Genomic DNA, 27,824 nt, shown 5'->3' with positions numbered 1-27,824 from the left:
CCATTACCCTGAATGAAATTGTTGTAATTAGTGGGCCCTGCGCTTGTTTCTCTTCAACGAGAAGGCTTCTTGCCTCATTTGCGAGCCTGTCGCCACATATTACGCAGAGCGGGCTTGGTGCGTGAGAAGCACCTGAAACGAAAAACCGTATTTAAAAAAAAAAAAAAACCCGATTCATGCCGCTGATTATAGCACTTAGTTTATCATGTGGGCAATGTTTTGAAAAGTTAATGCACAATAAAAGGCAGGCAAATAAAAGCAAACGTAAGAATGCATGACTTAAAATTTGAGGTCTTTATTTTCACTATGCTACCTCTTTTTTTTTATTTTCTCCATTACAACAGTGCTCCATATGCGTGTATCTCCTGCTGTCAGTGTCCAGGGGGAGGTGGTGCTGTCTGGCAGATGCTAACGTTACTTCCTGCTGCTCTCCCCGCGCGCTGGCAGTGGCGGAGGTGAGCTGCTGCTGCTGCTGCTGCCGCTGTTCACTCGGCTCTGCTGCTCCGCTCTGGGAAAAAGCGGCCGACGGATTATCCAGCTCGGTCACGTTAGCTCGTCGGCTAACGGTCAAGACGGCCACAGATGAGAGCTATGAAAAGCCGCTGTAGCCAGTGAAAGTTAGCCACGGCCCGCTTCGGGACTTTAATGTACGGAAATAAACAAAAAAGGAGGTTCGCGGGTCATGTCGTCGCCCCCAACGGGGACTTTGCTCTAGAATTTCCACTTGGGAAAGGCTAGCTTAGGGGCTAGCGAGGCTACAAACTATTTTTAATTGGCTTTGGGCTCAATGGCTCTCGCTTGTTTTTCCCTGTCATAGCGACAGCTTGGGAAATTAAAAACGGGGGAGAAGCCCTGTGAACTTCATGACAAACCAAAGCCGGGCTTTGAAGAGCAGTTTCGGAAGGCTACACTGGCAAGGGACCGAAAATGAAGAAGCAGTTCAATCGGATGAAGCAGCTCGCCAATCAAACAGTTGGCAGGCAAGTATTGTTTACTGAAGCTCATCAACAAACTAGCAAACACACGTTCTTTCGGCTTTTCTAACGTGACTTCCAGGGCTTTTAGATCATTTACCTTTTAGCCCCTCAGCATACTTTTACTTAACTTGCCACTTAACATGTCATGAAGTAACTTTACTACAAAAAAAAAGTCTGATAAGTTGGCCTGGTTGACAGGGAGGGCTTTTTTGATGAGTGAACCGTTTGCTTTTAATGGCTGACAGCCAGGCTTATGGCACTGTCTGGATAAATAAAAACAGGATGAGGGAATGCTTTCCTTGATGTGTCCACACCGCTGTCTGAACCCAACCAGATGCCCTCCTCAAAGGACTGAATCAGCCATCTACGCAGTGTTAGCCCTGTCTGCAAGGGAAATGAATAGCGGCGAGAAGTCCAGTGATGGTGCACTTTCTTCAGCTCTCTCACTCTTCCTCAGTTTGATCAGCCACTTTCTTTCACAGTACTATACAAAAGCATAAAGGTTGGGCAAATTTTGGACAGTCAGGCATGCAGCCAAGGGTAGGGATGCATGCAGTACATATTTTTGAAGGCAGTGTGGATGTTTGAGACGCTGTCATCTGACACCTACTGTAAATGCATTTTTGCAAGAGCCTTCATTATAACTGCTGCTGCAGAAGCGGGTAAGGATTCCAGACATGTCCTCTGTATGGGAATTGAGTTTGCTGTGTAAATTGTGCAAACGTGACAGTGTGTCATGTGGCATAAGCTGCGAGATCACAAAAACACCAGTCTCCCAACAGACCTCATATTGATGGTTGAAAATATGATTGAGCTTACACCGATGAGCCGATATCAGCCGAAAACAGATACAAAATTATCAAGATGTCTTGGTGCATCACTAGCCAGGGATCAGACCTTTGCTACCCAGTATGAGTCTGGTCTTACTTGCCCCTGCACAGCTGAGTTCAGATGTCAAACAGGGAAAAAGTGAGATTTCAGTGCAACAGGACTAACACGGGGCCGGGGATGAACTGTTATGCACTCTGCATCATGCAGCAAGCTTCACTTTCACTCTGCGCTGGTAAAGTGGCAGTAAGAGCTTCCCCATTTGTGAAACACTAGACGCCAAGCTTCAACCAGACATCAGACTTAAAACATAAAATAGATTAGTGCGGGTAAGTGATGGATTCAGTATGTCTGTCTTCACTTCCTTGGAATGTAAAACACGATGCAGTGTCAAAGCTATTAAGTGAATGAATCCACCCCCTAAAAGCAGAGTAAAACGGTGAACAATGACACTGTGTTCTGCAGTATTTAGGTTTGTTAACTGGTGCTGTTATGCTGTCGTGTGATGGCACACAGTGGCCCTCTGTAACTGGATATCTGAAGCAGTGATGGCTTCAGCCTGGCCTTGTGTGGACAGGAGGGTGAGAAATGCCAGAGAAGTTTTCATCTTGTGTGGCATTTTGTGTGTGTGTTGTTTTGTTAGTGCATCAACAGTGTTTGCCACCTCAGGTCTACAATGGGTGCTCCCAGTACTGGATGGTACCAGATAAAGCTAGACAGGCTGAAAACAATAATGTGTTATCCTTAAACAGGGAGAGGCAGCAATGCCAAACAAGTTTCCAGATTTAAAAATCGTAAAACATTTCCATGTTATTACAGAATTTCAGTTGCACTTCTATGTAAATAAAAGTCAAGATTACAATAAAAGTTGCAAAAAGAAAAATGATCTTAGCTATAATTGTGCAGTCTTGTTTTTCAGTGACCGCCTTGCTTTAAATTAGTTAATATGAACACAAAAGAGACTTTGTACAGAAATATAGCTGTAAAACATGATGTTTTGGCTGTGGCCCTTCATCAGAGGACTACACACTTGGAAGAAATTACTTTGTGCTCTGACTTTTAATGAGCATTCGTCATTATTTTTGTCATATCATCGACTACATGATCAACGAACTCATTTAGAATGATGATAGATGAGGTGAAAATGAAAATAATCAGACAAAACCAGAGGGAGTTGTTAGTTGACTGAGAGAAATAGGGTGTTTTGCAGAGATGCACTACACACAATAATTGCCTTCTTGCCATCCAGGCAGTGTTTATTTGATGGTGACACCGTCAGCCGAGTCTACAAAGAGATGGTCCTGCAGCCAAAATTCAAGACCAGGAGAAACAGGGCAGCTGGAATACTCATAATTTCCTCACTGCAGTAAATTAGAAGTGGAGAGAGTGTAATGTAGAAAACAGACATTTGTGTGTATATGTGTGTGTGCGTGCGGGTGTGTGCAGTAGTTGCTTGCTCTTTTGTATGCACAAGTCGGCTTAATTGTACACTCATATACATGCCCCTCTGAGAGAGTGATCTGTCAGCATTTGGATTAGAGCAAAGCAAGCGTGCTCTGCTTTGTCCGTTAAGTTCGTGTATCTGCATTTGCAAGAGTTTGGAGTGCAAAGGCCCTCTCCGCTGTGCCCTGGGTTCCTGTGATTGTGCAAAGGCAGAACACTGTGTCCAGCGAGCAGCCGCTCTGAGGAAATCTCTCCTTCTTCTTCGGCAAACAGGAAACTGCCTCCCAGAGTCATGCTAGTGCTTTCTAGAGAGGAGGAGAGAGAAAGCCGGGGAGATTGATGAGGAGGCTGAAGCTGAGGTGCAGGGAAAAAAACAACAAGTGATTCATGTCAGGGAATATGACGAGGACTTTTAGCTGTTTGTGGAACTTATTTCAGTTTGCTGCCTTTGAACCCTATGGCCCCATACATGCATGCTTGCTGCAGGTTAATGTGGTCACATAGTAACACCTTTAAACTAACAGTCATGCTCCACAGACTCAGAGTGATGTCAGAATTTTGCACTGTACAGGTAATGTTTATGTTTTCCTCTGTTTGGCTTGTGATAATGACATCACCTCTGACTGCCTGGAAATCAGCCTTTGATAACGTTTTCAGTGGCTGAGGAAGGAATTTGATAATCACTGGCTCGCATGGTGTGATCCAATCAAGGAGTGTGAACAGAGATGAACCAACGAAACGCATGTCTGAGTTTCTTTGGGGCGCCTGAGCCGTTGCCTGCTCAAATGATTGTAGCCACTAGCCGCTTGTAGAAGTCACTCAGCTGGTTGGTTGCAAATCTTTCAAAGAGACATTTTGTCACATATGCAGGGTTCCTGCGCAGTGCTTTGTAGTGGACATGCCCCTGCCTAGCCTGAAATAAGGAGAGCCTCCACAGTTAGACTTTTATTAGATACTGTATAAGGCTTACTAAAGCAATAGTTTGATATTTTGGGAAATATGCTTATTGACTTACTGGGAGTGAGTGAGATTAGCAGATTGATACCGGCCTTGTATCTGTCAGTTAAATGTAAAGCTAAGCTGGTTAGCGTAGCTTAGCGTCAAGACTGGAAACAGGGGGAAACAGGTAGCCTGGCTCTTTCTGACAGTCGCAAAATTAACCTACCAGCACCTCTAAGGCCGTGTTTAGACCGACAGTAGCCCCAGCCTCTTAATCAGGTGAATGGAGCCGGTCTGTTAGTGCAGGGGAGGTGTTGACAGTCACATGCTTGTTACCTGCCGATCGTTGTTTGCTTTTTTTTTTTCCAGAATATATGACTTGTATTTGCTTATAATGGATATTGAGGTAAGATTTTCCACAAGCGTCAAGGGTTTTTGTAAATCTCACCTGCCCACTTTGCTTTTTTTTGGTTGTTGTTGTTTTTTTCTGCTTTGTTTTTACTGTGCAAATAAAAAATAAAGGCAAAATGGTTGTAGCAGCTATAACTTTCCAGAGCTGTAAAATCCTGTCTGTATACAAACAGTTGTGCAGTGTGTGTGTCCGATAGACCTTTAAACGCATCCATTTGTTACTCAAACTGGACTTCCTGGATTGTTTTTCATTATCTCTCTGGTAAATAACAGCCCCCCCACCAACACAGCCCCCATTAATGCAGGGCTGTTTTTGGTCCGAATCCCTGCTAAAGCTCAGCAGTTAACATGCTACATCTTGTTTGTTTAATCCCCACGCAGCTCAGCAGCCGACATTGATTGATCGATTTGTTCACTCGGCAGTATTGTGCTTCAAGATGAAAGAGGAAAGTAGATACAAACAGGCCAACATTTATCTTCTCAGCTAACCAGTTTCTTGGGGGGAAAACCCTGATATGTTGCATACCTCATTAGTGTAATTGCTACATCACTTTGAGTTTATCTTGCTTGGTGAGATTTTTATTGTGCCACACAGTAACGTCAGTCGGTGAATCAGCACAGACTGGGGCTTATAACAAGTCTGAATCCCTGTTAAGTACAGGCCTGTTCTGCTGCTCACTGGTCACCAAAGTGGGGTCAACAGAGTGAGATGACAGTATGTGCACAGTTTTCATCTGAGCTCTTCTCCACCCTCGCTGTTAATCATTCACTGGCATTGTAAACAGCTGCATTATTAAATCCCTTTTGATGCCGTATCGACTCCATCAATCTACTCACTAGCGCAGTGTGTTTCACTCTCATGCAGGCCCGTGTCATTTGGAAGTTCTTGACTCACTCGAGAAGTTAAGCTGTCTTTTCATGTTGAAAGGACAGTTTCCCAGCAGGCTCAGCAAAATGTCAGTGTTGAATTAACAAGGATAGGTGACTCTGGGCGTTTCCCTGTGCCTCACCAGGCCAGTGCCTCTGGGACAAAGAGGTGTGTCAGCTGGGATCCCTTTGTGGTGCTGCTAGTGATTGACGCGAGCTGTCAGGCTGGGCTGTTGTTTGTTTACCCTGACACAAATTTTTGCTTTCACCCAAATCCTAAATTAGCCAGACATGGCATGACAAAAATGAAGATGCTATTTTAATCATGAAAATCATAATAATTGGCCTCATTTACAGGAAACTGTTTACTAATGGGTAGTCATGACCAAGTTTAAAACCAAAGTATGCTCAAGGTTTCTTTGAGTAAGGTTGGACTATTGAGAAAATGTCACAATATTGGAGCTGAAGCAATAATGAATCAATCATTTTCTTTATCTTGTGTGACCATAGACTAAATATCTGTCAGTGATTTTATGAAATCATTGGGTGTTTTGAGAAATTGTGAAATTTTCTCTGGCATTGTATCGTGTAGACACAATGATGAGTCATGTTACACATTGGGATATAAATATCTGCCGGGAAGGAAGCATCCTGCTTTGTCATGATGCACAGGTTAAGCCTAGCCTTGATTCATTTTTACACAGTGCCACACCAATACAACTGGACAAAAGCTCCTCAGTTTTTACCTCCATGTTTTGCTTGCTCTTGCCCGGGATCTGATGTTAGCGCTACAGCTCACATAATCAGCCACATTAGGGAAGTTGTATGGGCTGAGTCACTCAATTATTCTGCAGCTCCTTTCATCTGGGTCCGGTATCCATTACCTTATACCTTAAGCTGCCAACTGTTGCAACCTTAAGAGGCAGACCCTCCCTACTTCAGAGTGCGCTGATTGTGTTGAGTGACCGCTAACAGCCGCTCTATTGTGCTGAGGACTGCAGTATTCACTTACTCTCTATCCACTCTGATAGTAGATCGCCATGGTTACCATTCTGATGCACGGCTGCGCAGCGAGGATCCATGTTGTTAAGAAGTCACATGCAGTGCACAGTGACACACTTTCTCCAAAGACTGCTGCTTCAATGAGGCACGATGGGGTCAGCTCTGTTCGCTCTAGGTCAGCTGATGCCGGCAAAACAATTGTTGTTTTGTTTGTTGTTGCTTGTGCTCTGCCCGGGCTGCACACAGCCTATTTTTGCCTCTGTGACGCGGTGCTTTTTGGGGATGGGTCACACAAGTGTTACCAGGGCGTCAAACACAAGTGTCTCCACATTTGTTCTGGTCGGTCAATTACAGTCAAGTCAGTGCAATATTTGCAAATGTCATAGTTTCAATACGTGTTGAAAGTCTGCTAGCAACACAGCAAATAGGTCTTGTAAACTTAGGCTATGGGGGAAGTTATTCATGTGCATCTAGACATACTGAATGATCAGTTTACACAGGCGGTGTATGAGCCATAGCTGTGTATTCATGAAAGGATAAGGCTGCTTGATGAACACAGTGGTTTTTAGGATCAGGCACTCCACGGGACCACATAAAGAGCTCTTCAGCATGTAGACTACACCAGAACATGGATTCCAGATTGTGGCTTTATGATCACGCACTGTTTGTGTATGTGTTCATCATAAAGTGTGTGTGGCTCACTTTTTTTTTTTTTTTTTTCCCGCAGTAAGCTCGAAGTCTTGTCTGTAGGTTTCTGTGGGCTATAGGTCCTCACTCTGCACGTGTGACCTCACCAGCTTGGCTATGGCTCTCCTCCAGTGAAAATCTTTCCATTCATTTGCAGCCTCTAGATTCCTCTGGTTTGGCAGTTTTAGGAGTTTTTAACCCCCAACTCCCCAAAACATCTCTATATTTATATTTCTTTCCTTGGAGCCCCCACACTGTCGTCCCTGCTCTGTCAGTCTCTTTCTGTTTCTCCCTGCCTGTGTTGTAATTGAAAGCAGCTGTGACGAGGTTACTATAGTTCATAGAGAGCAGTTTTTGGAGGAGGGCCCAGGCTTCATTTCGAGCTCCAGTTACCCAAAATGCAGGCAGGCGACTGTCTACAGGTCACTTCAGTCAGAAGGCTGAAAGTTTGCACATTAGTTCGACACAAAAATACCTGCACATTCTTCATTCTGCGTGACAGTAAAGAGACAGAAAGCTCAGCAATAGTCACGTGAGTGAGAGGATAGAGGGATATTACTGGTTTGCTCATTAGCTCCATTTCCTGGGGAGTATTATGCAGCTCACATTAGATCGGTTTGCTAGCACACATCCTGCTTTGCTGAGATCACAGCACGTTTTACAGCATATCCGTAGGAATGCAGCAGTACTTTTATGTTAGCGCTAAACCATGCAGCTAGCTCTTTATGCACAGAATCTAAACATTCACCAGTCAATCAAAAGACTTTAACATCAAACTAAAATTCCCAGCTATAACACGACGCACCAGCCATCATAATTGGACAGATTCTGTACTGGTAATAAATTCCCATGCTAGTTCTGGTGTGCTTTTGCTTTTTTGCTAAATTGGTCCATCTTGTGTTTCATTCAATGCCCAGTAGCCACAGAAGCCATCAGCCCTGTGTGAAGGTGTTGATAAGCAGTATGAGCTTAGCCAGTGTTTCTCAGCCTTCTCCCTTTAAGTGAATCTAATCTGTCTGACCTCTCCAAGTCCAACTATTAGATTGCTATTAATAGGCTCAGGCAGAGCAAGACTGCGTGGCTACCATGTGCACGACACTGTGAGCCCTGCTAGCTGGGGCTTAAGGAAATCAAAACTTGTTGAACAGCAGAAACATGCCTTCTGCAGTGTGTCTGCATCTGCAATGTTTATTATCAGATACAATTCAAGCTTGTGACAGCTCATGCAGCTGCAGCACTGTGGTCTACAGTGAGTCATGTTTTGCCTCCAGTCTGGATATCAGCCTGTTACTGGGTTGATTGAGCCATGGCAACCAACTAAAGAGACCCACCCTCTGTTGAAATGTTCCCACAGATGCCCAGGTCAACACCTGACTCTGTTTTAGTGTTGAAGCTGAGCGTGGAAGCCGGCCTGTCAGTAGCAGTGTCATTTGTCTAGCAGATGCTTTCACCATGACTGCACAGCGTGTTTTAAGTACAGCTACTTATGTGCTATCGTTGTCTGTCGGTGCTAATCTCTGCACTCTCTGTTGTCTTTTCTCACCCACAGAGCGGAGAAAACAGAAGTCCTCAGCGATGACCTCCTGCAGGTAAATCATTAATCTGATGGGCTCTGACCAGCTTTTAGCCCTGGAATGGTTTGCATCTGTTACACAAACCAGCTTTATCCCGTCTGAATCAAATCAGTTAGTTTCACAAAACCTCCTGATGTATTTATATATACAAGTATGTGAAATGAAATAATTGGAACATGTCAGCTGTTTATATGCTCGTATGTGGCGGTCACATTAGTGTTGGCGGATTCCTTTGTTGGCATTTTCACTTTGAAATTGACATTTCACATTCCTGCAGTTTTGGAAACTGCCTATTGTTTCTCCTATATTCCACTACTCATGCACGTCCAGCTTGAGGACACACAGCCTGCCCTCTGCCACCTGTTCCCCAACCTCATGAACCCAGCCACACCTGTTGGAGATCTGCACTCTACTGAATTAAAATGATGTGACCTTTCTAAATGGCATAATTATACAGGTGAAGTTATGACTCTTGGTTCCTGTCACGTAGGCACTAACAATGTCTCCGCTTCACAACTTCAGTTCATTTGGTGACAAAGTGACTGAATAGAAGAAACTGAACTTGCTTGTCTGTGACTGATTCATGCATCAATTATGCAACCTGTATTTGTCTTACAGAGGCCTTTCAAGTTTCTGCTCTCAACACCGATTAGATTTTTATACTTTCTTAGGAAACTCATCCGCTACATCTCTGCATTGACATACCTTAATATTACAATATGACCTTGGCAGAATTGGACGCAGAACAAACACCTAAACTGTGACCACTTCTTGTAAGAGGCAACAGAACATGCAACATTTGGTGTCGTGTGCTGATCAGGCCCAAAAGTATGCCAGCCAAACAGCAGCTGCCATCACTTATTAGATCCTCCTCTGTGATTGCTAATCAGTGGGTTCAGCTGGTGTTGAAATGAACACCTGCAAAGTCTTGAGACTGTTACTGACAAGGTTGAGAAGCACTTCTGTGGTGACAAGGCCTCAAGAAGCTTCACAGAGGCCAGTGTAGATGTGAGTGTGTCGATGTAAGTGACATATCCACATAGTGCTGTGTGTGTGCATGGGAAAACTGCAGGTGGGGTTGGGACAAAATACTGGCTGCTCAGCAAAGATATTCCAACAATGAAGATCGTCATTGTGTTTGAGTGCGAGGTGTCAGAGACATTAAACTCAGGTGGCTTTACATTACTCCTTGAGAACACCCACAGCCACAGTGTCCTGGCACACTTTATTCTTATTATTCCTCTCTCCACCTTTTTATAGCTGGTGCATAAACAAACAACACCCCGTCACTCTCAGGTGATGTAGGCCTTTATATGGGCAAAGATGTGATTGAGTGACAGCTAGAACATCACAGCTAGATTTAGCACCAGCATGAGTTACGGTAATGCAAGTGGACAAGCGAACAGTGGTGACTGACTGCTTTAGGGTACTTTTCACTCAAGAGAGGACGTTATATTAAGGCTGACAGTTGACTTTCACTGTTCCTCAACAGCACAATTGTTCTGCCTCTGTCTAGAAATCAGCCATTGGGACTGTGGGGGCTATGTGTCTCACTTCATAGCGATGTTGTCTGATAAAGGAAAAAAGGAGTAAGGGATGGAGAGATGGAAATCGCTCGACCACCATAATTCCTGAGACGGCTGTGTCGCTCGTCGACAAAAAATCTCACTTTATCCTTTAGTTAATGGAAAACCCATCGTGGGATATTTGTGCCGTGTTATGTCAGCTATATTCTTTTCCTCACTTCCCACTACCGATGGGGTTGTCTCTGAAATTTCTCTACACGCCACAACAAAATATACTTTGGTTTTACCAGGATTTTCATGGTGCAATCTTCATTTAATCACTGCCATCTACAATGTCTTGTGAAGAAATGAAAGAGGGCATGCAAAGTGACCACTGGAAGCACCATCTGAGATTCAGGAGGTTGTCTGAGTTTTAGCTATCCTTAGCTCACCATGTCATACCATCTGATGCTGCACCCAGCCACCTCTGTCATCACCCAGTGGGACCCTTCATTTGATCCCATTTGCATTTTAGGTGTGAATCTTTAGCCTTTGGCTTATTCTTAGCACTTTATCTTAAGCGCTTTTTTTTTTAAACATGGTCCTCCGGCATTCTTGTGCCAGCTGTGCATTCCTTGCTGCTCCCCTGCATAGCAGCTCATCCACAGGGGTGTACCAACAGAAAAACCACGCTGCCTGCTTGCACACAGCCTTGTAGTTGAGTGTAGTCACTGAGGGCATTTTGTAAGGTAGCAACCAGCTGTTTAGAACACTACTGTCACACATCCCTAATACATACAAACAGTGTTTTGATTACCATCAGTGGCTCGCTGCATAATTCCACCCGTAATGCGTCATGTTGTGTTATTTTTGCTCATTCTGGATATGTCCAGACATGTTAACATCCTTTCTCTTAGGAACCAATAAACAAACAGTCACACAGACAGACACCCTCTCTGTCTCTCTTTTTTTTTTTTTTTCTCCCCGTCTATCTCACTCATTATTGGGATTCCCTGCTCAGTGACGCGTCATGGGATTGACCGTGTGTTGACATCACATTGCAGGAGGAAAAAACACACCCTGCCTTTTGGCCTAGGCTCTTCCACTCCTCCGCATATGTTATTTTTTGACTGCATGGTGTTGTGTGTCTAACCCCAGTTTGTGACAATGAAAGGAAGAAGAATACTCCCAGTGCCATGTAGCCCAGACATTTCCAGTCCACCCACACAGGAACATCGTCCCTCTTAGAGGACAGGGAGGGGAATCCCCTGCTTGTTTTGTGCCAGGTACTAACTGTGCTGGGTGCACTAAGTATTCCCAAGCCTGTAGCCTGTGGAAGCAGAGTGTGTACTTGTGGGAGTGTGTGTTGGAAGTTTGTATTTGACCCAGCTGTTTTGGGAATGCCGGGGGCCACCACGGGTCGGGAATGACGTAAGAGCGCGAGAGCAGAGGGGGGGAAAGGAGAGGAGGGGGCGGCGTACGGAGGCGGATATCTGCTGTGGAATTCCTGAGTTCCGACTCCATTCTGTTTTTGGAACACAATCGTCTGGTATTTGGTTGATCCTCCCTCTGCATTTGTCTCTCTCTGTTTCTGCTCATTTTGCTCTTTAGACCTCAGTGTTCCCATTTATATTTGGAACGCTGTTTGTCGGGACTTTTGAGCACATGTTTGTCCCTTTTGAGAGACTCTCAGACTCCCACTTTCTCTCATCAGTTGTGCTTTTAATTTTAAAGGACACACCTGTTCTGTTTGGAACTTGCGCGTGGAATCTGGTTTTGACTTTCTCACAAGCACTGCCAACATAAACCAGTTCTTTACATCGTCAGACTACGTCGGCCAGACTTTTAAGTAGACTCCAACAGTAACTTTCAATCATCAGTTCTATTCATGGGTTAGTAACAACCAGCCTAATGACTTGACTCTGACTCTCCCAGTCAGACACCTGGCGTGACAAGGACAGTGAATAGTCATCCTGCAGAGCTTGAGTTGGCCTCTGTCAATGACAGTATTATATCTCGTCAGGCGAAAAGCACAGAGTGGATCTGTGTCGTTAGGCTAGCAGACAGGAGAAAGCCTGTGTAATCAAAAAGACCTTTTTAAAGCCGAGGAACCCCTCGCTCTCAGTCTCAGCCCAGTGGCTGTTGCTATAGAGACACTTCCGATGAGTCATGTGTTTGAAAGATAACATTCCAGCGTTGTTCCGCGGGGACAAGCCTTATCAATCATGCATGACCTTTGACCCCTGTCTCCCTCAAGGCAGCCACAACACAAATCTCAGCGTGGAGCTGGACCTCATCAGCCATCGACACTGCAGACTCACTGTTGTGCTGGTTTATAGAGACAATGTTAATGATGAGATTAAGCAAAAGACAAACACGGCAGAATTTAGTCCAGTCCAAGTTCTTAGGTTTATCAAAATAGAGCTTGTGTTGTGTTTTAATGTGAAAAAGACACATTCCTACAACAAAATGCGAACTTGTCATGTGACCTGCAGCTTATGAATCATTGCACCTTGCTCTGGGATAACTTATGGTGCCGTGACATTTGCTATGTGTTCTTGCACGCTTTGTCTTATGCACAGATTGAACGGCGCATGGAGTTGGTGCGTGTGGTGTCCCACAACACACACAAGAGGATGGTGTCCTGTCTACAGGGGCACATTGGTGCAGATGCAGAGAAGAGACATGTAAGACATCAAGCTTTTCACAACAAAACATTTGTCAAGTAGCTCCGGCTTACCTTTTAAAAACAAACCAACCCGGATCAGTCAGCTGTTCCAGGATGCCTAATAACTTCATTTTTAGTATCGCCTCCCACGCAAAGTTTGAGTTCTCATTGTTTTCAAAGTGTCCGCAGTAGGCCTACAGTCCATGATTTGTCTTTTGTGTTTTCTACCCCACACCACCCAAAAATGCACCACAGTCCGTACCACGCCTCTATACAGGAAATGGTCAGGTAAAAACACTGATTACTTATTCCACCTCTCCGGTTCTCGGAACCACTTGCTCCATTTCCCATTCAGACATCTGTCATCTTTATTCACTCTGCATGAAACCTTTACCTTGGGGATTCTGTGGTAAAAACAGGATGTTGAACACTTGTAGATGTTTTGCACAAATGTGAACTGTGCAGCTGTGAAAATGAGCTCCAGTGTGGTCGTTTGATAGCTGTCTCACTTCCCTAGTTTGCATCTTCAAACCCATTAAACGTCTGTATTTTCCTCCTTTGCTCAGAAAGCTCTCTTCCTCTTTCCTGACTGAATTTACTACTCAATGGAAAGTCCTTGATGAATTTTCCATTGGCTTGAACATCAAATACTGAAGAAATGGGTACTCTTGGTCCATCTGCATAGTTTAAAGTAGTTTATGTTTCAATATGAGTCTAATCATTGTCTGCATCTGTCCCCCCTTCCACACACACACCACAGAAAAAGCTTCCTCTGACTTCACTATCCCAGGCCATGGTGGAAGGCGGAAACCAGTTGGGAGAGGACTCCTTGATAGGGTGAGTTTGTGATTGATTGACAGGCCGGATAACCAATTACTCCTCTGTGGCAACTGTTGCTAATGCAGCAGATGCACCCCAGGGAGCATGAAATATGAGGCCATGCATTCAGGCCGAGCAGTCTGCCCAGTTTGGTTTTTCTGTCGACGGGACTTTCAGTAGTTCCTTAAATGAGCTTCAAATCATTCACATTGACTGAGAGGAACACACAGAACAGGAGCAGACAGACTGGAGTTGAGGATCTAGAAAGTGAATGTCTCCAAATGTCTGTCTGGAAGTAATGAGGAAGGGAAAGTACGCCACTTGGCCCGCTAGTAGACGTGATGCATTCATGTCAGCTGTCAGCTTAGACGGTGGTGTTCTCTTTGTGTATTTAAGGCTTTGGGATTTCATTGGCCCAAAACCCTGATTCACATAGATCATCTTTCACTAGGTCACTGTGTGCTCCTGCTCTGGGCGGCTAAAATGATGACATTACAATAACCTTGTTTTGCTCTCAGTTATTGACTGAGAACAGAGACAGAGCTGGTGGCCCAGATTCCCGTCCCTCTGTGTTGTTATGTTTTGTGAGGAAGATGTGAGCTTACATTGGGTGAGGAAGGCCTCACATCCTCACCGAGTAGTGCTGATGTGATAATGACACACGATTAGACCGGCTGTGTTGTGATTTTAACACCCTTCTCTCTCGTCGTGCTGATGCGTGCATTAACAGGAAAATGATGGAAGTGTGCGGCGAGGCAGAGAACCGCCTGGCATCAGAACTGATGCAACATGAGCTGCAGATAGAGAAAGACGTTCTGGACCCCCTCAGCCAGCTAGCAGAGGTAAGAAACCTCACACCTTCTGGACATAACAGTAACTGAACACAAGTTAAATATTTAAAATTCTTTCATAGCTCTTGGCTTGTTTTGAAGCGCAGTCACACCCTTACTATTTGCTTTCTTTGATCTAATAATAGTGGAATAGATTATTTAATAGAATTTTTGTATTTCTGTCTTTTGGTTTTACACTGCGCAGTAACAAATGTAGGTCGCATGGACTCACAGGTTTGTTCCACATTTGGCCTGTTTTGGTAACGTGATCCTGTGAGGTTGGAGATGGGGAATTCAAAACAAACTGGTGCCAGTCCTGGTAGCATTAGCCAAACATGAGGCCTTTACTCTTTGTCATTAGTGGCTGTGGTTTGCCACCTGTTCAGTTTGTTATGCCAAGTTCTCCAAACATGACTAACTGTGCGCTGTGTTGTGTCTGTATCTTGGTACCCGTCCACCTTGCGTTTTGCGTTGTTTCTTTGTCATTCTACCCTCTCAGGCTCATCTAGCTCGTGTGTGTTTTGGATATACCTTTTGTAGGTGGACATTCCCAACATCCTGAAGCAGAGGAAACAGCTGGCCAAGTTGGTGCTGGACTATGATTCTGCCAGAGCGAGGTTTCCACACAGCTCAGTCCTGACTTATGTCCACATCAGTCCTCAGTTGTTTCCATATCACAGAGTCTTATCGCGTTTTTCTGATTTTCCCTCGTTTTTCCTAACGCAGATGGTTGCAGGCAACCAAGTCAATAATCTCAGGAACAAACACTCAAGCACTGGCGGCCAAAGCTGACCTACTCAAGGAGGAGATGGACGAGTCCATGAACAAAGTGGAGCTTTGCAAGGTAAACTTCATAAATAGAGATGACTGGTGTCTGTCTGTGGAAGCTATAGCTTGTTTATCAAGATCAGAGCTGTTGTGCTGTCAGGGTTACGTTGCATTCATGTCATGGAAGATCCTTTTTAAGGTGTTAAAAAAAACTTGCTGATGTCGTAATATGCTGCTGACAACCCTCTGTAGATGAAGACAGTATATGATGCTGTTCTGCTTGACACACTGGTAGAAAAGCTGGTGTCTTTTATCCTGAATGAATGGATAGACAGAGGTCATTTATGGCCTCACGAGTTCAAGAAACTGGAAGTAGGCCTCATCCGAAGTGTGAACTGAGCAAATAAAATGGACTTCCCGAGACCCTTGGGCCCTTTGACCCAGTTTGCTGACACACACAAATGACTGAAAGTGCCCCGTCAGCTCAGTGTGTGTGTCTTTGCATCTAATGAACTGAATCATTGGCGAGTGTTAGCGTGGAGTGGCTGCCTGATGTGTCAGGTTTTCTGTGCAGGAAGCGCAGAGCCTTGTGTTTCCCCTTCACGAGTTCTCCCTCCCAGCCTCGCTGAGTCCTGCCAGCAGCGGGAGGATTTATGACTCACGTAGTGCACAGACCAGCGGCTTAGCTGACCGCTGACGTCTGTCCTTGTGCCACCTGAAATACACATTCAGTTGATGGATGACACTGCGTAGTGGAGATGGAAGAGCTTTATTAAATTAATAGCAGTTTAGAGCAGCAAAGCGACTCCTTGTCTCACTCATTGCAAAGTCACATTGAGACTTCGTCTGGTAGTATTAACATTGTGGCTATCATCTTTCAGTGCTCTAACTGTATGAATTCCTGTCTTTATTACCCAGGATCAACTTGCTGCAGACATGTACAGTTTTTTCTCAAAAGAAGGGGACTATGCCCGCTACTTTGTAACAGTGAGTACAGCGTGTCAACAAGCCAAACATGTGTTTTTGTGGGAATGTTCACAGCTGCACAGGAACTGGGGAACACAGACTTGGCCAGCCATTTTATTTACTTTGCTGTCATGTCTTTTACTGGTTGTCTGATTCGACTCAGCCCCCCACCCCTCTATTTCTCTCTGTGGTTTTTGTTTCTGTAGCTCTTAGAAGCTCAAGCTGATTACCATAGAAAGTCTCTCACTCTTCTGGAGAATGTCTTGCCAACCATCCAGGCACAGCAAGGTAATAATACATGCAAACATGCACACACACAGCTGTTCAACACACAACACTGCGGCAAAGGTCCATGGGTGAAAACAGTGCTCGGTGCATGATATGGGACCTCTTTCCATATTTCTTGGAGAAAACATGCGTGCCTTCTCCCAAGCGACAGCCCCTGTTTTTCTTTGGTTCCTGTGTTGTTTAGTGTCCCTTTAAACAAGCCTTTTCCTGTTAGACACCGGGGGAAGTTTGAAAGCTATCCCAAAGGTGTGCTGACAAGTAGTTGCTAGGAGGAGAAACAGTTTCTTATTCACTTTTCCAACTGGCTTCAGAAATGAAACCACCTTCTGTACCTTTCAATTATATCACTCTGGTCTGTTTTCCTAACTTCTGGACTACCAGAAGTTGTTCCAGTTGCAGTAATTGTTAAAGGCCACAACTGAGGCCCAGATATTAAAGAATAGTCTTTTGTTTTCACCGCTTTGCCCTCCAAAAGTAATCAAATTTTCCGTTTTGCCAACATAATGTCTCCTCTCCCAAGCTCCTTCGCTAGGGTTTTGCCTTTTTTGCAGTCCTGAAGCTGTGTCTTATTCAAGGAGCTTTTTTTTTTTTCTGTGCTAAACACATGTGGTTTAAACCAGACAAGCCTGGTCTCCCAGCATGTGGCGATGACTCACGAAATCCACACACACACACCCCTTCTCACATCACACCCACCTGGTTTTTGCAGGCTCTCGCTCCTCTGCCTCCCTGTTTACTTGCACATTAGCTCTCACACACACATGCAAACACAAAGATGACTGAACAGTCATTCCTCCCGGCTCGGAGCATGTGGTTATTATTTGACGGCACCCTGTGGGGGGAATGAGGGCTGGTTAGGAGCTGGCCTGGGGGGGAGTAGTTGACCCAGAAATCTGCCATCCAGACCAGCAACAGGCTGTTTCACACCGAGTCCCCAGTCCTTACAGATAATCTGCAACAGCTTCATTACAACCGTTGTTTTATGTCTCATATTGCTGCCTCATTGTTCACCATTAATTTCTCTCTTTGTGTTCAGACTCGTGGATGGAGAAGCCTGCATTTGGCACTGGGCTGGATGAACACCTGAAAAGGAGTGGAAGGGAGATCGCACTGCCGATAGAGGCCTGTGTCATGATGCTTCTAGAGACCGGCATGAAGGAAGAGGTGAGGAAGTTGAGACAGAGAGGTGGGGAGATTGGGAGAGATTAGACCGGAGGAGTAGAAAGAAACCTGCCCTGTTGGTACAGAATTATTCAGCTGTTTGGATAGAAAGGTGGAGGCATTGATGTAGTTAATTAGCAATTGAGTAATCATTTTAAGTCCTCTTTTTAAACAAAAATGCAGAGTATTCACTGGCTCCAGCTTCTCAGAAGTAAACATCTATGGTCATGAATTTTAATATCTTTGTGTTTTGGTCTGACAAAAGAAGACATCTGAAGACATCAGATGTCACTTGAGCTCTGGGAAAATGTGATGTTTCACTATTTTCTGACATTTTATACACCAGATTATGTATTTAAAGGATAATCTGCAGATACACAGTTGTACAGCCCTAATTTTGATGTAGCTCATTGTTTTGGTTTTATGACCCACATATTTACTCAGCTTAGTCTCAGTCCTGCTCATCAAACCTGTTTTCAGCACTGATAAACCCAGTGTACAGTATCTCACCAGCACCCAAATCCGTTGTGTCCCTGGCCAGCTGATGAATCAGTAACATGACAACTGTCAACAGTGGTAATAACCAAATATAAATTAATGCAACTTTTATGTTGACGTTTTAGAGTCAGATGTTTTGAAGGTTCAGCTTTAAGTGATGACCAGCAGACACTCATGCTTTAGAGGTCACCCCTTATCTAAGTCAAGCTGATTCCCTGTGCAGTATTTTATAGCACAGAGTGAGATTTTGTTTGCTTTATTGAGTTGAATGCTCTTTTGTTGTCCTTGTCTTTCCATGCATGTAAAAAGAAACGCTAGCGTAGCTCATTAAAAGTCACATGGAGCTGTGGCTGTGATTAGCGGCTCCACTAGTAATTTACATAATTGAAACCGAGCTGTAAATTATTTGTTCACATGAACATGTTAAGACTCAAGGCGGATAGACACACTGTAAACAGAGGAAACTCCTGCTTTTCTGTAACGCTGTTCCAAAGAAGCTGTCACCCGTTACGCTTCAGCGATGATATATGAAATGTTTTTGACGTCCCCTCCCCAAAACAAATTTAGAATACAATAGAATCTACTTGTCTCCTGCCCATAAATCAGATTCCTGTGTGTGTATGTACGTGTCTGGGCTAAAAAGAGCTAGAGAGAGTGCAAGTGTTAACTGCAAAGCACATTATTTGTCTCCCTATTCATTCCCTGGTGAGTCCAGTCTGTGTTATTATGGTGTGAAGACCGCCTTTGTTTATGTGTCAAAGTAAAGAGCTTGCTGTGCTGTGAGTGGTGGGTGTGTTTGTTTGCTTGCTTTAAGGTTTCATTATGCGCAGCTGGCAGAGGGAGTTTATGTAGTGGATTTATACAGAGTCTATCTGTAATGGAGTGTTGGAAGAGTGCGTATGTGTGTGTGTGTGTGTGTGTGTGTATGTTTCAGTGAAAGCACAGGCTCTCGTGTGCCCGCTGAATGCCTGCATGCGTCTTTGTTGTTTGTCACTGACGTTACTGTGGTTTATTTGTCTTTGTGTGTCAGGGTCTATTCAGAATCGCAGCAGGGGCGTCCAAGCTAAAGAAGCTAAAGGCAGCGCTGGACTGTTCCACATCACAGCTGGAGGAGTTCTACTTTGACCCCCACGCTGTCGCTGGTACGTCCCACACCGGAGCTGTGTTTGGATTTCTTTGTTTCTTGGTATATTACTTCGAACAATTCTCTAATTTATAGAAACTAGCCTTGTCCATCCCAGGCTTTGGGCGGGCCTGAAAACCTCTCTGAACCCTTGCACTTCCTGTCCAGGAATTCACACGATATCCAAAAACTTTCTCACAGCATCAGCAATTATTTCTGTTCTCTCAGATTTCCTCTCAGCCTCAGCAGCACAGTTTATCACCGCGGTCAGAAATGCAGAACTTAATCTTGTTCTCACAAAAACGATGTTCACCATGCCATTCCTTGTGACTTCTGTACTGTATTTTACACTTGTATTTTACAAATGTTGTTGCTTTGAAAAATCGCTGAAATATTCAAAGTATCTCTGGATATGTGGTTTCAGGAGCGCTGAAGTCCTACCTGAGGGAGCTCCCTGAACCTCTCATGAGTTACCAGCTTTATGATGAATGGATCCAGGCATCCAGGCAAGGCTCCCAGTAACATTGTTACTGGGAATAACATGTACCAATATTGAGTGGACCAATTACTGTGCAGCAATGAGAAATGAAAAGATAATTAATTTTGGACATCTGGGCATCTGGAGACTGGACTAATGATGTGCTCTGCTGTCAATCATCTTTCATTTTCTCTCATTTCCAGCGTGTCAGACCCAGACAAGAGGCTCCAGGCACTCTGGGTTGTATGTGATAAGCTACCAAAGAACAACAAAACCAACCTGAGGTTAGCTAAAAGCAATGCTTCAGTTTCTCCTGTGGCAGGGAGCAGTGTTTCCACCTGTGCTCATGAAGTGTTTTCATGCAGGTATCTGGTGAAGTTTCTGGCCAAACTGGCTCAGGACAGCGAGGTGAACAAAATGACACCGAGCAATATCGCCATCGTCCTTGGACCCAACCTGCTGTGGGCCAAGACTGAAGGGTGAGAGCGGATAGAGAGGAAGATAATACTGCTAATACAATATTACATGTTGGTTTGTGTTTAAAACAAGAGGAAAGTGATGATCCCTGAGAGGCGTGGTGGAGATTTCTACAAACCATAGTCTGTTATTTTAGCTTGTTTCAGCCACTCATTATGTTAGAAAGCATCTCATTTTTGCTCATCTGTTTGTGTTCACCCAGGAGTCTGGCTGAGATGGCTGCAGCTACCTCTGTGCATGTGGTGGCCATCGTGGAGCCCATCATCCAGCATGCTGACTGGTTCTTTCCAGAGGGTAGGTTCAGGGTTTCCCCTGCAGCACTCATTTTTCAGCATTCTTTGGAGTCAGTGAGGGCCTGTTTCATACCAGGGATGCACAGTGAATGTGACTGATTTTAACGAGTCTGCGGTTCATACTGTGAAGGTCATCTTGAAGGCTGAGAACTTAGAAAACAGATGTCACTCAAATCCAAAAGGATATCTCAGAATCAAAATCCCTTTATGAGGATTTGTTCCTCCACTGTCGTCATGAGCCTCATACAGAGAGACCACTTGTGCTTGACCTCGGCTGACTCCTGGCTATTTCTGTGGGAGATTCCTCTCACAGTCTTTAGACAGTTTCTGGAAGCATTGAGGCCTGTAATTACTGCTTGGTATGAATCTACGCATGACTGTCTCTTCTGTGATGGACTGTTGACCTGTGAAGGATGTTTAATTTGTTGTGTAATTCAACTAAAGTGGGTGATAGTTCAGCTCCCTTCTCCTTCCCTGTACGACCTTTATGCAAGCTGAACCCAAGCAGTCCATCTGCTTCAAGTTTAAAACGAGTAATTAAATACTTTGTTTTGGTAAATCTTCCTCTCTGTTCCTACAGATGTGGAGTTCAATGTGTCCGGCATGTTTGTGATGCCCACGCCTGCATCCAACCACAACAATCACCTTGACTACGACTGTGGCACCATCGAGAGGAAGAGGCCTGTCAGTATGGTGGGACCAGAGAACGACACGGCACGCAAAGACAAGTAATCGACCCGGAGTCGCTCAGTAGCGTTACATTCTTGGAAACCTCTGAGTTTCCAAGGTTTCTCTGGCCCACGATATTTGTTACTTACTCCAATTAATTGCTTTGGAATTAATTTAGCTTTTAATCCAGTCGCTTTTTCTGGTCCTTTTCTTTTGCTTCTTGTTAATTTTGGGGTACATCTTTATAATATGATCCTTAACGCTGTTTTTTTTTCATGACTTCTCTCTGTGCTCTGGGGTTATGGTGATTCTCTAATCTAATCTGTGACCTTCTGATCAAAGCTTTGGTGTTTTTGTTTCCCCCCCTCACTGTCTCCCCGCTCTTCCTGTGTAGCACCCCTAACAAGCACTCGGACCACACCCTCCGTAGAGGCAGTAACACCTTAGGTAGAAAGCAGCACACTTCACCTGCCTTCCAGCCTCCTTTACCCCCTGTGGAGGCTCCAGGGCAGGGGCACGGGGCCGGGCAGGTCCCCCAGCCCTCAGCTGAGCCCCAGCCCCAGCCACAAGCTCCATCAGGGGGTTCAGGGCCTGATGCTTCCCAGCATAGCTTGGCGCAGGGCCTGGCTGCTCTGGCAGCCGCTCAGCAGCTTCTAGCCCAGCACACGGAGGAGCTCAGGTAAGGGCTGCTTCTCAGCATCTCTGCTGCTGGTGGAGAATGACACGGCATGCCAGGCAGACAGCTTTTATGCTTTCAGTGTTGATGTTATGGAAAGACATTAGGCCCCTCTCTGTGAACGGATGAGGTCAGTCTGATTGGCTTTTTGGAGTATAGAGGATTATTAATGCATGTTTCACTGGTGTCTTGCAGACACGGCCTCTTCTCGTGGTCACTATGATTCAGCTTTTTGTTTTTCTAGCTAAACCACAAGTTTTCTTACACCACCACCAGTTCCAGCTATGCAGACTGGTCTGAGTTCAGCCCACAGGCACAGCACAACAATGGCTGCTGTCATTCTGCTCACAGTCACTCGCAGGGCCTCTCGATTTCCCATCCCTCTGCCTTCCTCCCCGAATCACTGGAATCAGCAGGAACTTCACACTAACTGGCCCAAACTGCTTTGAAAAGCCTGCACATTGGTGCCTGTTATGCAACGGCTGAAGGGTGTCTTTGATTTAGCTGGTGAAAGGACAACATTCATATCCAGACAGATAACACTATTCAGTTCAGCATTCTTTGGGTCCTACAGACTGTTGGGAAGGTACAGTTGGATGAGACGCACAGATTAAATCTGTCATGTTTATCATCGCAGCAGTGGATACGGTAGATAAGTTTGCCGTTAAAGATTGTGCTGTATCTATTTTAAAAGCTCAAACGTTCAATAAAAAGCGCTCATGAGTGGACGCTGTTGTATAAGCAGTGTTTCAGAGAGCTTGTGGGTTTAAAAGACTTTCTTTTTTCCTTCTTCTCTAAAGCAACCAAAAGCTACGTGACTCCACTCCTGCCCAGACCCCTCTGCTGCAGAGGAACGGCTCTAGTGGAGGGGGCCAGGCTGCAGGGCAGCTGGGCACTGGGACGTCTGGGGCTGGATCCATGGGGCCCAGTCCGCATATGATGCGCAGAGGTATGAGTGTTTCTAGAACTGGTCATGAAAGCAGTGTTTTCCTCCATTTATCAACTTTATCATTTTCATGAGAACCTAAGAATGCTAATGACTCTTTTTGATCACTTACAAACTGAGACCATTGTGTAGCCCCAGCCCACAACTATCAGCTGATAAGACCTTAAAGAATGTCCTCTGTATGTAGTTTTTCTTCGTGTTGTGATTCCTAAGTTCCGCCTGAAGTCACAGACTGTTAATTTGACTGTTAATTTGACCATTTATTGATTCACATTTTGTCCTTTTTGGCTCTTTAAAGAAGTAGTTTGACATTTTAGGAAATACTTCAGCATATAAACCACTATAAAAATAGTTGTTTTTAGATTTCTGCAGCTTGTTTACTGTCACACAATAGATTTTTTATTCTTTTCTTCCAATGATCACATCCTCATGACATTTCAGGTACCAAGAAGCAGGCTCCTGCCCCTCCCAAACCAACAAACCCTCCACCCAGCCAGCCCTGTAATTCAATGAACCACGCCTCCTCCTCAGGCTCATCCCAGTCCCTCAGCCCCACTCCCAAACCCCTGGCCAGCCACTCGCCCACCTCACCCACCTCTCCCACCCCTCAGCCATGCGCCACACCCAGACGCCACTCCAGTAACCAGCCCCCAATCCAGGCGCCCAGCCATCCACCCCCAGAGCCTCCGACACAGGCCAGCCCTCCGACGCAGCCGGTGTCGCACGGCCAGTCCGGCGGGGACCAGCGGAGCGCGGACCCCTCGCCTCCGGGCACCCCGACCCCTCCAGACACCCCTCCTCCCTCCACGACCAACCAGGATGCGGTCGCTCCTCCGTCCCCGTCTCCCTACCAGTCGGGCTCCCTCCCCCGGCCGCGGCCCGTCCCCAAACCGCGTAACAGACCCAGCGTCCCGCCCCCACCCCAGCCCACCACGCCGGCCAGTGATACCAATGGGATCTGTGCCACTGCTTACAAGATGATGGGTGAGTGTTGTCTCATGTCATTATGCACCTCAGATGTTCTGCTTTTACTATTAATTCACTGCAGAACTCTAATGTGCTCTGTTTCTAATAGTCTTACATTGTAATACGTCCACAGATTAAAGATTCACCGGTGAGAGGTTTGTTGTTAATTGACCTTTTCACTGGCAGCACCTGCACTTTGTGTTGTTACCCATCACCACGGCCATTTTGTTCTGCCTGCTGCCTCTCTCGGATATTATTTACTCAGCCCTGATGCGCCGCTGTCACACTGTGGATCAGTCAGTGAGGGACCTATTCCTGCTCTTTAATGCTACTCATAATGTCCATATTGAACAGAGAGGCTGCAGCACACAGGAGGGAAGAGGAACTCAGTAGTCTGAAGATTGAATATTACAAATTACTTACTTATTTATTACTTACAGGATCGCAGATTTGAACCAAATTTCAGTCTGCAAAGGAAAATGCAAATGACAGCTGGTTTCCATCCGCTACTGTAATGCGATTCTTAGGAGTCGGTTCATCGAGATAAGCAGTAGGTGGCGCCAGTTCTCTAGTCAGAAAACCACTATACCAATGCAGAAGAAGAGGGCGTAGCAAGATGATGCTGATGGATGGAAACACAGATATTGTTTCTGAGTTCGCTGCATCAATGCATCCTTACGCAGATGTCATATGTTCCTGAACCAACAGGCACGTTCTCGCTCCCTCCAGCGGGCTCATAGGTTCAACCGCCATCTAATACACAACTTCATATTAAATGTCAGGAATGAGTGCTGCAGTGAGACCGTAAAAGGCTGCCATATGTAACATGACCCGTCGTGGTCAGGGCTGTCATTTATCATGAATCACTCGTCTTCACTGAGATGTGAGACCATCAGTTTTTGTCCTGTTTTTTTGATGTGAAGCATTGGACATTGTCTGTAGGTGTTCGTAGGTGTTGTTGTGATAAACCAGTGTCCCTGTATCAAGCATGCGTAGCTCTGCCATGCATGTTTGTATCTTGAATGTTCTCGTCACTGACGTCCCAGCAGACGATGCACACAGTGTACAGTCAGCTTGGATCTAACACACAGTTTAAGCTCTTTTGTCAAGTATTCAAATGTAAATTGGGGATTTCCAGCTCCATTTTCTCTGCTCTCACGACGGCCTCAGCTCACTTCACTTTTTCCATCCGCTTTCACTGCTCGTGGCTCGCCGCTCACGGTCTCCAGCCGAACACCGCCACCTGCTGTTCAGACAGCTCTGCTGCTCCACCGCCGAGCCTCTGCTGCTCTTTGAGCTTATGGAAAATATTACACGGCTGCGTCGGATGGCATGATTGCACCAGCTTTAAATGTTTTCATACTCCAGGAAGAAGCTGCACGTGTTTGTGATTATGGCCATTGTTCATATAATGTGGCCTTAAGTTGTGGAGTTATCCTTGTAGGATGTTCGTGGAGGGGTCTATGTGAGTGCCTGCATGCATGAAAAACATTAACTAACAGTAACTGAAATGATCTCTTCTAGTTGATTTTATTCTATTTATTTTAAGTTTGTAGTGTTAAACTCTTCCCTTTTAAAAAACATGTTTATGGTACTTTGCTCTTTGCTCCACGTGACTTGTGTTTCCCTTCATCTTCTCTCTTGCTCTCCAGACCCGGCGATGTCTTTCAAAGGGCTGAGTCGAGCGTTGGTCCCTGAGCTCGCTGTAGACCAGCAGCCAGCGACGGCCTCCTCCTCCTCTTCCTCCCTGCCTCTTCCCAAAGACTGTGACCTGGACACTGAGAGCACTGTCCTATAAGGAGACGATGCCACGCTCCGGTCCAGCGCCCCCACGCATCTCCTCCCATCATGCACACCTCATGTAGCCTGCTCGCGTTTCATCCCGGCCCGTATCTGCAGCCCTCCACACTGCTGTTACGCTTCCCCAGTCCAGCCTGTATAACGGACATCAATGTGACATAATGCACTGCCTGGCAGCCATGATGGAGGTCCGCAGCTCTTGGTAAACAGTGGCTATGATGGTAGATTGTTTGTGTGGCTGGTGCAACAAATAGCTAAAGTTAACACGTGTTGATGCTTTGAGAGGACACTGCTCATCCCCACAGTTACACCTGTGATGGTTTCTGTTTAACTGGGACATATCACATTTAATCAGCTCGTAAAATCATCTGATGTGCATGCTAGCTAACGTACATGGCATTTATTGTAGCAGCCTTTACACACACGTTAACATCACTGAGTTACATAGTTCAGGTTAGCCTCACATATGAGCTATAATGTAGGTAAAACACCAAAAACAAGCAGTTTTGGGAAATTGTGACGGGCATTTTTCACAGTTTCTGGATATGTTACACACCAAATGATTGATAGAACATAATCAGCATGTTACTTGTGAATTGCAGCCCTTAGAGTGCTCATAAACTGACCTCCAGCCTGTTTTAGCCATTCTTTACTCACCGCAATTCCTCCTGACCTCCATGATGGTGTCAGATGTGGTCACAAGGAGGCGTGTGGCACAGAGCTTCACCACACGCCACCTCTTTCTTCATACTGTGCCCCCCACAGACCGAGCTCCAGACAATCAACAGCAAACAGCCGAGGACCGCGGCCAGACGACCGTGTTAGCGACGATGCAATGGAAGAGTGGGGTGTGAGGGGGTCGGGGAGGGCGAGAAACACCAAAATCTGGACTGATGAGACTCATTTGGAGTTTGGTATGAGGTGTTTTGTACTTTTAATGTTGGAGATGGTCTAATGAGAGGTATTTCTACAGCACGGGGGGAGGGGAAAAGGTCAACAGGTGGAAGTAAAAACCAAAACTGTCGTTTAGAGTGTAGCTGGTGACTGCAGGTTTCCAGTCGTCTCAAACACTTGATTTTTGTATCATTTCTCTCCCCCCCTTACTCTTGTATTTATTCACAGATTTCAAAACACACATTCCCTGTGGCTTGACGTAATTAATGCAGTCTTTAAATGTAAATCATGCCTTATCGGTTCCTCCCAGAACCACCTCTAAGCATTATATATTTACTGTATGGAGGATGCGCTTGGCACCTGTTACTACAGTATTTCCAAGAAGCTGTCTTGGCAACAAGTATGTTTCAGGGATGTAAGGAAGGCGATTGGACCCTCTGCGATAGAAGTGTTGTACGGTTCCGTATCGGTCCACAGAAGTCGTGTATTTAAATGTGTTTTGGTTGATTTCTTGGGGTTTGGAAGCAGAAGTAGCAGCCTGAACACAGTCAGTATTTTGTGTTTTTTTTTTTTTTCCACCGACATTTGTGTTTTTCTCTGGCGTCCGCCGGGAAGTTACAGTAGGCCGTGTGTGAGTGAATGTAGTGAAAGGACAATTCTTACCAGCCCCTTCATCCTGAACAGAAAGACGCATGAACAGCTGGTGTTGCACTTGGCCATCGAGTGGTTTCCTGGTCAACTGGTTTAGAGGATTTTTTTTTTTTTCCCCAGTCTTTCCCACTGAGCTGAGGACACACGGCGCTGTGAATCCTCAGTAGTGATGTGGTGTCAGATTTGTGCCAGGTCAAAAGATTTAAATAAATTAAAAAAAAATGCTTTTGTTGTATTTTCTGTGTAAGCTTTGCTTTTCGGTTTTTTGGATGTGAGACCCAATACGGTACCAATGGAGAAAGCCTGGGATGCTGCAGGTGCCCTGAAAGTGAGTTTTGTTGTGTTTCTCAGAGACAGTTGAGCGTTACAGTCCCCTCCTTTCTCTCTTTGCTCCGTACCTCGCTGCCTTATCCCTGTGCATCAGGAGAGCTCGGTGTCTCCGCGCTCTTGAAGACGGACAAATGCCATTAAACTAGAAATGATAATGCTGCATTTTTGAGCTCCATAGTTTTGTATGTATGCCGTCTGGTGAGCTTAAATACGGAATAAAAATATGTAATATGAATGCTTGGTTATACCCCCTTTCCAAAGAAAATAAAGTATATGAAGAAACGATTTGA

At 45.2% G+C, this 27,824-nt stretch overlaps 1 protein-coding gene across 6 annotated transcripts; it reads left to right on the top strand.

Moving 5' to 3' along the window:
- Positions 1-458: 458 nt before the first annotated feature.
- On the top strand, positions 459-27,819 carry arhgap17a (Rho GTPase activating protein 17a). Of its 6 annotated transcripts, none has more exons than XM_076759787.1 (22): positions 459-980; positions 8,704-8,743; positions 12,816-12,920; positions 13,157-13,189; positions 13,662-13,738; positions 14,451-14,562; positions 15,091-15,167; positions 15,277-15,394; positions 16,237-16,305; positions 16,491-16,572; positions 17,609-17,736; positions 19,262-19,373; positions 19,779-19,860; positions 20,036-20,116; positions 20,198-20,311; positions 20,512-20,603; positions 21,183-21,330; positions 21,666-21,950; positions 22,748-22,896; positions 23,335-23,877; positions 23,993-24,014; positions 25,512-27,819. In XM_076759787.1, the coding sequence occupies exons 1-21, from the start codon at positions 928-930 to the stop codon at positions 23,995-23,997; spliced, it is 2,505 nt and encodes an 834-aa protein (XP_076615902.1). In that variant the 5' UTR covers positions 459-927; the 3' UTR covers positions 23,998-24,014; positions 25,512-27,819. The 6 variants fall into 6 exon arrangements, with proteins under 6 accessions (XP_076615902.1, XP_076615903.1, XP_076615900.1 ...); XM_076759788.1 differs by having other exon boundaries at positions 23,993-24,007; positions 25,512-25,646; XM_076759785.1 differs by lacking the exon at positions 23,993-24,014.
- Positions 27,820-27,824: the final 5 nt, after the last annotated feature.

The sequence above is a fragment of the Chaetodon auriga genome, chromosome 20 (assembly GCF_051107435.1).
Source record: "Chaetodon auriga isolate fChaAug3 chromosome 20, fChaAug3.hap1, whole genome shotgun sequence".
In the NCBI taxonomy this organism is placed as follows: Eukaryota; Metazoa; Chordata; class Actinopteri; order Chaetodontiformes; family Chaetodontidae; genus Chaetodon; species Chaetodon auriga.
Note: the sequence above shows the minus strand (reverse complement) of the source record. Positions and strands in the feature narration are given on the sequence as shown.

Bases quoted from the DNA above. Each gene is read 5' to 3' on its own strand.
- arhgap17a (XM_076759785.1), top strand. From the start codon at position 928: ATGAAGAAGCAGTTCAATCGGATGAAGCAGCTCGCCAATCAAACAGTT. The intron at 20,312-20,511 runs GTGAGAGCGGAT...GTGTTCACCCAG, and splicing joins CTGTGGGCCAAGACTGAAGG to GAGTCTGGCTGAGATGGCTG. The intron at 23,878-25,511 runs GTGAGTGTTGTC...CTTGCTCTCCAG, and splicing joins CACTGCTTACAAGATGATGG to ACCCGGCGATGTCTTTCAAA.